Raw genomic sequence first — 11,473 nt, 5'->3', positions numbered from 1 at the left:
GAGAGAGTAAATGAGAGAGAGAGGGGGGAGAGGGAGAGAGCGACATAGAAAGAGAATGAGAGAGAGGGTCAGTGGCTGAATGAGAGAGAGAGAGAGAGAGAGAGAGAGAGCGAGAGAGAGAGAGAGAGAGAGAGAGAGAGAGAGAGAGATTCAGACAGACAGACAGACAGACAGACTGACTGACTGAGGTGGAGGACTGTGGTCGCCAACGCGTATCACTACGCAGGTGATGCTGCATATTTGCAAGTGGGCAGAATAAGCGCAAAAACCTTCGCTTTTTCCAAGGAGCCAAATTCAGGCAATAAGTATCAAAAGAGATTTCTCCAGAGCAGTGTCAACGGTTTATCACACAGCCCAGAACAGACCAGAACAGCTCTGGCGTCAATTTTACTCAGCGTGTGATTTATTACTCGAAATATTAGGGTATCTGGAAGATATCGTGTAACTTTGTATGTAGCAGTCATAATATTCTGTTGTTAATAATACATAATAAATCCGGATGGATGTTCCACGTCTATGCAAACTTTGGCGTTTATACCTTTTTTCGTAATGGTTTGATCGGCGTTCTTTTGGACGAACCTTTTCTCTGGTCACCTGGTATTTTATTTTAGTAGTAGAGGGATTTACGGCGCTCGCAACTGCATAAGGTCATATGAGCGCCAAGGGGTGGGTGTCAACAGAGAAGTCTTTACACGGAATCAGTCTTAGACTGCTCACCTCTCTAGCTTCAACAGCAAAAGGTCTTCTTCGACTATCAAGGCACCCCAAAATAGCAGGTTACAAGAGAGTGACAAGCATACAAAAGAAGTAGAGGAAAAGGACAATAGTAAGGATCAGGAAAGAAAAAGCAGCAGTTCCCTGTTGTAGATCAGGCACAGTTATGATGGTGACATGAGTCAGCCCATTTACAATCTACTATGCTTCAACGAGAAATGTCCCCCCTTTGGGAATGGCCTAAAGACACTTCAGTCAGTGGCACTGCCCCGGGGGCATCACCTGGTATGTACCATTTCTTTACTTACTCGAATTCTGAACAGGCTGAGGTGAAGAATTTTGCTGAGGCTGAGGCGAAGAGTTTTGCTTAGGCTGAGGCGATGGAGAAGTGGGAGGTTTATTGCTTGCAGGCTGGGGCGAAGAGTTCAGCTTTGGCTCAGGCGTAGAAGGGATGGGCTCTTTACTTGTAGGCTGGCTGGCTCTGGTTGTCGCTGAAGGGTTTACTTTCGGTATTTTGTTAGCTCCTGAGAAATAAAATTAATCGGAAAATTTTGCAAAGCACAAAGCAAGTTTTTGAATTAAGGAAATTTCCTTCTGTGGAACTTCCAAACCGTTCTACCTAGAACGCTGAAGTTTTATGATGTCCTAGAACTGTGTATTAGGGATCTTGGCCAAACGTTGCTGTTGTCATATCGTTTAGACGTGGGCTATGACGGTTCAAAAAGGTGTGTTTATGTCACTTGCCCATAGGCTAACTATAATAATGGTGTAAAAACATAAAGAGGAATCAAATTCATGCCTTTATAGCATTGTTCAGACATACACATAACAAATACAAATGCCACATATAAAGACTAAATAACACATAAGAAATCCAAATGTGCAAATTATAACGTCATAAAAAGTCTAAATAAATAATATAACAATAATAAGTTCAAATGAAAACATTGAAATCTCAAATGTTATACCTGGGAAATTCAGAAGCCACAAAGGCTGATGTCGTACCAGCCTCATCGATGAAGACCAATTTATACCCGTAAATTATCCGTATAAGCCATACTGTATATTGATATCAGGTTGCTTTAATCTAATCAGAATTTCTTTCCGCCGGAGCATTCTCGGTGTGTTTTTTTCATGGTTATCAATTCACCATAAAAGGATATCAACTCAGTATGAGCAGATACTGCTTATACTGAGTAATCTGCTTGGTCGCTTTCATGCTATGTAGCATTACAACTCCCTATTCTGTTACATTTGGATTTGCTATTTTCACATTTGAACTTGGTAGGCACTAAAATTTCCCATTGTATATTTGGACACTCTAAGTGGCGTGAAACTTTCTATGTGACATTTGATCTTGCTATGTGACATTTGTATTTCTTAAGTGTATATTTGATCTTGAAAAACGATATTATGATATAGTAAAGTGTTCTTGACAATACAGGCATAATTTTGAGTTGGCGAGGTGGTCAATGACCACTGGTTAGTAATAAGAAGAGGTAAATAAGACCAGCCATTCGTAGAAATTTAGAAAACAACAACCACCTAACACTTACAAAAACGCTTCGAGGTCAGACATTTGAAGAAGAAGATGAGATTTAAGAGGCGCCATGAAAGTAAATAGAGCCTTAGACTAAGTAATACTGGTTTTCAAACTCAGGGTGTATCACATGGAAAAATGCGTAGACCTCATGGAGTATGGAGCGTATGTTGAAAAGGTTACATACTAAAGTTTATTTTGAAATGCTAAAACAACATTGGCGATGATATTTGAGATAACGCAGGAAAAAGTAACTAGGAGGCACACCTCGAATCATGGCATGGCATGGCATTACATGGCATATAATGGCTGTTTAGGGGTGTATACTAAAAGCTGTGTAACACTCGAATCGCACATGAATTTAAATCTGAAGGAATTATTTCTTGTAAAGCATACTTTCTGTCGAGAGCAGCCTGATCTCATTTTTATCGGGAAATGAGGGGGGAAATACGAAAACAAAGCACATATGATATCGAAACCATATATTGCATACTTTTAGAGTTTGAATTTATACGTAAACAAATCATCACACATAATACCATCACTATTCAGAGTTCTTCCACAGTTCGAATCTTATACTAAACAAAAGCACGCATGTAATAACTTGTTCTCTTTCGTCTATCCCCGTAAAAAAAAAAATCCAAGCTCATTGTATCATTCAATTACATAAACTTTGCAAGGCAATTCTGCAGTCCAACGAACAAACACATTGTTGAGGGGGTTTCAATCTTGATCCAGTAATACAAATTAAAGGGATTTTTTTATATTTGGGCCGTATATTCAAATCTGCTGTGTAGTTGTATACCCAGGATCACTAAAAATAAATTATTTACAGTTTACAGTAACCAAATGACTCACTCTGCAACAGCGACACCATCTTGCCTCTGCATATCAGTGTAAGCTTGTAAATTTCATCCTACGACTGTCTATGGTTTGTTCATTTCCGTCTGCCCATCTTTAAAAAAAAAATCTAGCACATTTATTAATTTACCTATGCCCACATGGCAGGCCAGCGGGCAAACAAAAATATTTTTTTCAGAAAGGGCCCTATATTAAAAGCTGCTCTTTGACTGCATACACGTGGTCATTAAAATAAATGACTTACACTAACCTAGCCTTCATATTGCTCATTTTGAAACAACTACCCCCACATTTTAGTGTAAACTTTGTAGATTTCATCCCCCGGGTGCCAAGATGTCTCCACGTGCTCCACGTGAGTCAAAAAAATTATTCACCCCCCGCCTCTTTAATCGTGTTTCTTGGGCGTACTGTGAAGTGTGGTATTGATGAAAATGTGTCAACTTTGCAACATTTTAGGTGCATAGTGTATGCTGTAAATTCCCTAATATTTTTTCCAACACTTTTAGCTAAAATCAAAGGAAACGGGTCGGAACCTTAGTTTACAATGACTTTTATGAATAGGCGTTTCGATTTTGTTGGCCCCCCAACATTTAGACCCGAATGCAAAGATCTGAGAAGATTAAACAGTGCGTTTTCATTTGATCTTCTATTAACCGCGACCAGACTAAAAGTATTTACCCTTCTTGGACCATGCTTTTTAGGCGTACATGCAAAATCAATGTGGTGTTGATGAGTATCATAGATCTATGTCAATTTTGTAAATTTAACTTGTATGATTTTTTAAACCTGTTTTAGGCTAACATCAAAGAAAACATGTCGTAACCTTAGTTTACAGGGACATTTTTATGTATGGGCTTTTATATTCTGTTAGTTATCCAACTTTTCGACAAGTGTGCTGAGATCTGAGAACATTAAACAGAGCGATTTGGTTTTAACTTGTTTTAGCCGAGATCAGACGAAAGTGAAAAAGCTAGGCTATAGTCAGGCGGCATTACACTAAACAGAGAGAGTCACTCGTCACATGTCACTCGTACTCGCTGCAGTCTGCATTTTCCTTACGCCGCTAGCAAGCACATCCTTTGTTTCAAGTCACCAGGTACACGCAGATTGTAACACGAGAAAAATTATATTCCCCGCCATGACTTCAAACACTTCGTTTCCCAATTTCAAACAGAAGGGCGGAAAAGGCAACAATTATTTATTTATGGTGATTATGTCGACAATAATCAACGAAAAAAATAAACAACGTTCAAAATGTGCGGCCAATTCTTGCGGAACGTGTAAAGTTGAAGAATACCGTAAGTTGTTCAAAGAAATGAAAAAGTTTTGGATCTACAGCATCGTAAATAAAGGATAAAAAAACCCAAATGAATTTACCTTATATTAGTGTCTATTTCTACCTCTTCAACATCTTGAGGTTCTTCTTCAGTCGCCATAGTTGACGAAAGTTTCAAAATTTTACAAGGCCTATAATAGTTGAGATGTGCTCACAGTCTGTCCAAGGGTGAATGGAAGACAAAGCAAAATAAGCATGTAATGCGTATTTTATTATTAACAACTTGTACAGAGGGTCAAATGCATATGAGGGAAGTCACATGAGGTGAGGTCAGCTGCTTATGGAGAATGACAATAGCTTTTTTTGTGTGACTGCAACTTTCAGCTGCTTGTATCAAACGCCGAACGGCTTTTAAAACATGAACGGTGTGTCATCTCTCATCTCTCTAATCTCGCAATGTGTTCATTACTTCATTAGCGACGAGTGAAGAGCGACGCATGACGAACGGCAACTGACGTTACCTATATCACGCATGGCTTACTCACGGGTGTACAGAGAGCAATCCTCGCTATCAGCTATGGTCAGTGCAGTATCAGTTGTTGGGTCAGCCGTGGACAATGTGCAAGTTGTCTCCCCTCGATCTTTCTGACACATTTCAAAGCTGGCGCAGCCTGGGAGGAGACTTCCCGCCGCACAAGCTTGTGCGCAAGCGCTAGGATCCGAAACGACTGTCTGGATGTCGTCGTGACCTTGGAGAACCTTGTTTTCCCTCGAAGTGAAGTCGAAGAGATGATTGCCTGGCGTTCGTGGTCAAAAGAAGAAAAGATAAATAATTTATTTTCTGAGGCAACTGATCGGGGTGGACAACGCTACCCGAGTGGACAAAAGGACGAAAGGATGTAAGGATCGCTTAAGGAATTGGTGGATAGATGAAGGGGTGAAAGGATGGATGCTAAGATGAACAGATTTTTTAGGCAAAACAGTTGGTTTCTAGAAGGACGTGGGCATGAGTGGATGAATAAGTGAGATAAATAGGGGCCAAACACACACTCATACTGACGCTCACGCCCGCTAGCGCGCAAACACACACACACACACACACACACACACACACACACACACACACACACATACTCACATACACACACACGGGCTCCTTAGAGCAACTTAAGAGTATGTTCTCCATAGTGCGCGGCGTAGTGTGGCAGATTTTCTGCTAGTTACTGCAGATGCCCGCTTTGAGTAGTGTCTTTTGTTTAGTTCGAAACCGTCCGAAGTTAATGCGTATTACCAGAGGTTGGTTGCAGGCAACCCGCGTAGTAATTGTACCGGAATGTCTTGGCCATTCTTGCCCGCCGCCAGTCGCTGGTTACGCGAAAATTCGATCCCGGACATGAATGTTTTGCTTTATATCTCTGAAACAAAAAAAAGCTAATAATTCATTAAGAAATCATTAGCTTTTCTCGTTTAATTTTTTCTTTACTTTAATTGTTTTGCGTTTTACTCATCGGCCCCACATTACACGTGATCGAACTGTATCAATCATGTTAGCATGAACTAATTTCGTTAAATGTTGTTAAAAATGAGAGAGAGAGAGAGAGAGAGAGCAGAGAGAGAGAGAGAGAGAGAGAGAGAGAGAGAGAGAGAGAGAGAGAGAGAGAGAGAGAGAGAGGGGGGGGGGTGGGGGGTGGAGGATGGGTGATGGTGGTGATGATGATAAGTGATATGACTATAATGATTTAGAAAATTATAAACTTAAAATAGTAACATAGCACTTCCACTCACCTCAAAGTAATAACTAGCCTTTCCTCTGGCAATATTGGATCATGAAGATTACACCGGTCTTTCAAAAGCCAGAATTCCTTTTTCAATTCACAGAAAAGGTGGTGGTATTCACCAAATTGCCGTCTTTCTCTATTTATCGGGTGTACATTATGTATTCCTATCTTCTTCACAGACCTCAACAATAACGAACTGTCCTGTAGCATAAATACATCTTCAGACGACAGTTTAACCTGTAGCAGAATACTTGCTGCACTACGGCCGCAGACTTCGCGACTCATCGCTATTGACTGCAAAGTGTGACATCGCATGGCGCATAAAGAGACATTGACTTACGCGAGTATAGCAGACAGCCAGAGCTGAATTGCGTGTCATTGGGTTTGACAGACAGCCTATGAGTTTTCCTCAGTGCGCACGTGGCTGTGGGGATTGAGCAAATCTCAAAGGACTCGCAACGAAAGCTCGTCTCCATGGTGCATGCACGTGCGCACATCTCGTCCGACGCAGCGTTGCTCACTGTTTTGTCTGGGGCGTCTTTTAGAACCTCTCCAGGGAATTTCGTGTACTCTATAGTGTAAAAACCTGAGGATGAGACCAGGCACACTTTCAGGATACAGGTACATGCAAGATTTTAACCAGAGGAAAAAAATCTGTCCTAGTATTGCCCCCCTCCCATAATTAAAAAAAAAATCTATAACACTTATGCACACATCCACAAATACTCTGGAAAACACACACACACACACGCACACACACACACACACACACACACACACACACACACACACACACACAACACACACACACACACACACACACACACACACACACACAAACACACACACATACATGTGTGCATACGAACACCCACACGCATGCATACATATTAAGAAGAATATTATACTAATGTGTAAGGGATCTTTAAAATTATTGTCCTGTAAATATAGGTGTTTTTTGTTGTTGCTTGAAAAGTATATTCTTTCAATATAAAATCTAATCGATATCTGGTCCCAAGCCCAGTAAAAGGCTGAGGGTACTTAAAACTTAAATTGTTGGATGGTGCTATTCTGGTAATCGGCAATCTTTATTGTATTGATATCGTTAAAAATATGTGGCTCTGATAGTGCGCGGCGTTGACAGTTTTTTCTCGAAAGTGAGCGGCTCTGATGTCCTCCCAACAAAACGACCGTGAATGGGTTATGACGGCCCGTCCATAGCATCAGGGGCCGATTAAAAATATATGACAAAGCGTCGGGCGACGAAACAAAGACAACTGGTCGTACCAGACAGGTAAATTACGGCCGCGGCAGCGATGGACAGGAGACCGTTTACACAATTCAATTGTATAGAAAAAATGCAAGAGGGAAAATGGAAAGTGGCCGTATGCACAGGTGGCAGTCGTAACAGGTTGGACTGTAATTATATTTTTATTAATATAGTGACCAAGTCCTGAGTGCTCTACAAACACATCTATCAAGTTCTTCTCATTGCATGGTGTCATGAGGGCTTTAGATTAGTGACCTCCGATCCTTGCCCTAACAACCTCCCACCTTCACTCCCCCCCTCCACCCCCACCCGGTGATGAACATACGTGAGTATGTGTCCGAGTACACGTCCGGCCCTGTCGCATTTTGCTGCTGGTCTGGGTGAATATTCGAGAGGTGACAGCTTCCCTCGGTGAACTGGTAGTCGAAGGCTTGACACTGGAATGTGTTCTCCTGAATACACAGCACTGCACAGTCCGACACGCTCACCTGAAGACATAATATTATGGTGAATGCGGAGAAAGCTTTGCTTTTTCGGAGAAAGGGGGGGGGGGGGTTGGTTTGGTTTGGTTTTTCCAGTTGTGTTTGATTCGTGGGGAGGGGGCTAATAAGTGCGATTCTGTTTCTGTTTGCTTCCCTTTTATAATTGGCGCAGGGCGATAGTACATCATCATCATCACGATCATCGTCAGCATCATCGTATTCATCACCATCATCATCATTACTTGAGAAATGTTCAATAATTCTGCTGTCTTATGACAAAAAAAACGTATAAGCGTAATTAGGTAAATGTAGCCTTTTTATACAGAAGAGAGAGCCCTTTCCCTGGCATGACTTTCTATCTTGGTATTATGGCTACACAATTAAAAGTAAGAAAGTTTTGGGTATTTGAAAATATGTGTTGTGACCTAATTACATATCAATATCATTAATACAGAAGAACTTTTAATCAATAATTCCATAACTATTTACTGTATACCTCAGCACATCAGACAAAAGTTAGACCAGCCAATAAATATTGACATAAAATAATCAGATTGAGCAAATTTTAGTTTATTTGAAACGCACACAAAAAAAGTTAATTTTTTTCCTCGCTTGTAAAATTTCATGTTTAGCGTACTTTTTAATGTCGTAAGACGGCATAATTGCAGAAGCCAGAGAATAATCTTATTATAAGATAGTAAGGAAATACACACATGAGCAAGTACAAGAAGATGGAACTAAACATGGCATTACTCCAGTTAAACAAAGAAATGCAAGATAAATTCAGAATAACTGCACAGAACAAATTCGACCCCTTAGAAGAAATAGAAAACAGAACAACAATGGGAGCAACTTAAAATATCTCTAAATGAGGATGCAAAAGACGTTATACCAGAAAGGACAACAAAAGCAAAGAAGAAATGGATGACCGAAGAAATTCTTAATCTTATGGAGGAACGAAGGACAAACAAAAACAATCAGGAAGAATATGTGAATCTTCACGAAGAAATCAGACGCAAATGTAATCTAGCAAAAGAGACATGGTAAAAAGAAGAATGTGAGGAAACGGGAAATCATTCCAGTGCGAACTCTAAAGATCTGCACAGAAAAATTAAAAAGAGGTATGCCATACAAGAATATGTGGATCAACAGGACGCCTCAAATCAAAGGATGGGAATATCATCATGGATAAAGATTAGACACTGAAACATTGGACTGAATATATATACAATGACAATAGAGATGAACAAAGGAGAGTGGAAAATAACAACGAGGGCCCACCAATCATGAAGGAAGAAATTATGAAAGGTAGGTGAAGAATGGAAAAGCTGCAGGACCTGACAACATTACCACAGAGATGAGAAAAGCTTTAGAGGACTTTGGAATCACCACACTGACAAAACTTCTACACAACATGTATGACACGGGACATATTCCATAAGACTTGTCAAAATATATCTTCATAGCTTTACTAAAGAAACCTAATGCAAATGAATGTGAATTACACATAACAAAAATACTTCTTTGAATAATTATGATGAGAATACGAAATAACATTCTCCCGTAAACAACCAAAGAACAGTGTGGATTTATTGAAGGCAAAGGAACTGTTATACCATATATGTCTTCAGTACAACAATAGAATGGCCCTGGAAGTTCAGAAAGATCTTCATTTATGCTTCATAGAGTACGCCGAGGCATTCGACAAAGTTAGGCACGACAAGATCATCGACATGCTAGAAGTCCTAAATATTGACACGAAGGACTAAAGGATTATCAAAAACATGTACTAGAATAAAACCGCTGCAACAAGAATAGAAAACGACATCAGCGAATACGTACATATTAAAAGAAGAGTCAGACAGGGATGTGTACTTTCACAAGACTTGTTCTCCCTGTATAGTGAAAATATCATGAGACACATAGAAGAAATTCCAGGTATCTGGATAGGGGGACATAATGTAAACAATCTAAGACACAGTCTTAATAGCAGAAGATAAAGAACACCTACAGAATCTATCAGATGCCATCGTTCAAGAGAGTGACAACATGGGCCTAAGCCTAAACATCAAGAAAACTAAAACAATGATGATAAGCAGAAAGACTCCAACCCCAACCTGCAATATCAAAATCAGTGATACCACCCTCAATAAAGTACAACATTTTAAATATTTGGGGACCATTACATGATCAGATGGGAGATGTCACATCGAAATTAAAAGCTGCATTTGCCAAGCAAAAGCAACCTTCCACAAAATGAAACAGATACTCACAAACAACAATCTGCCACTGGAAACAAGAAAAAGAGTGCTGAGAAGTTACATCGAGCCAATCCTAATATACGGGTACAAAGCATGGACAATCAATAGACAGCTGGAAAGAACAGAGTTGTGGTTCATAAAATGCATGCTGCGTTTATCCCGTAGAGAGCTAGAAAAAACAAATGAAGAAGTCTTGGTTGAAGCAAATTGCAGATGACAGCTTATTGTGAATATACAAAAGCAACAGGGAACTTTCATTGGACACACAATACGGAAAGAAGCATTTGAAATTATTGTAATAACAGGCAGGTTTGATGGAAATAGGGGCTGAGGCAGAGAGAGGGAAACGATACAGGACAAGTTGACAACATGGCTGGGAGCAGCAAGAACAACAGACATCATTGCTGCAACGCAAGACAGATGGAAGTGGAGGCCCATGATAGCCCACGCCAGTTGGCAAGGCACCGGATGATGATGAAGGAAATACGTGTACCCTTTTTTAGTTTAAAAGGCTCATGATATCAGAAATCACATTGTACCTTGCTCTTGGTGATGACAACTGCATTTTTCACGAAATGAGTTTTGGACGTCACAGCAAACATTTTGAGGAAGCTTCCTGAAATACGAAAATAGGTGTTCTCAATTACAATTGTTTCATAATACTCTCTTGAATTGTTGTTTATTTGTACATTTGTGTGTACATGTGTGTATGTGTGTGTGTGTGTGTGTGTGTGTGTGTGTGTGTGTGTGTGTGTGTGTGTGTGTGTGCGCGTGTCCGCCTGTGTTTACGCATGCTAACGCTAGTGCCACGTGTATAGTATAATATGTGCAATTGTGTATGTGTGTCTGCATGTGTGTATGTGCCTTTGTGCAAAAGGTGTCACATGTGTTTGTGTATCTTTGTGTGTGTGTGTGTGTGTGCGCGCGCGCGCGCGTGAGAGAGAGAGAGAGAGAGAGAGAGAGAGAGAGAGAGAGAGAGAGAGAGAGAGGACACACTTGTGCCGAAACGTAGGCAGCAGGCACAAGTCGCAGTCCGTCGCTATAATAGATTCTACATAAGTCAATTTGTACAACTAATGTCTTTGGGAGAACGTTTAGCGTGATGGATGGATGGATAGATGGATGGATTGAGAGACAGAGACAGTGAACTAGAGTGACTGATAGAAAGAGGGAGAATGAGTGAATGGGGAGAGGAAGAACCAGAGACAGAGATAGATAGATAGATAGATAGATAGATAGATACATACATACATACATACATACATACATACATACATACATACATACATAC

At 40.3% G+C, this 11,473-nt stretch overlaps 1 protein-coding gene across 1 annotated transcript in view; it reads right to left on the bottom strand.

Annotated features, from left to right (window-relative positions):
• Positions 1 to 11,473, bottom strand: part of LOC118478239 — a gene marked incomplete in the record, with an annotated part of 26,576 nt that overhangs the window by 2,505 nt on the left and 12,598 nt on the right. Inside the window, 5 exon segments of the mRNA XM_035971422.1 lie at positions 1,023 to 1,238; positions 4,937 to 5,188; positions 6,510 to 6,755; positions 7,765 to 7,927; positions 10,722 to 10,798. Of these exon segments, the coding sequence (XP_035827315.1) occupies positions 1,023 to 1,238; positions 4,937 to 5,188; positions 6,510 to 6,755; positions 7,765 to 7,927; positions 10,722 to 10,798 (954 nt within the window).

Source organism: Aplysia californica, unplaced genomic scaffold (genome assembly GCF_000002075.1).
Source record: "Aplysia californica isolate F4 #8 unplaced genomic scaffold, AplCal3.0 scaffold00434, whole genome shotgun sequence".
NCBI classification, from domain to species: domain Eukaryota; kingdom Metazoa; phylum Mollusca; class Gastropoda; order Aplysiida; family Aplysiidae; genus Aplysia; species Aplysia californica.
Note: the sequence above shows the minus strand (reverse complement) of the source record. Positions and strands in the feature narration are given on the sequence as shown.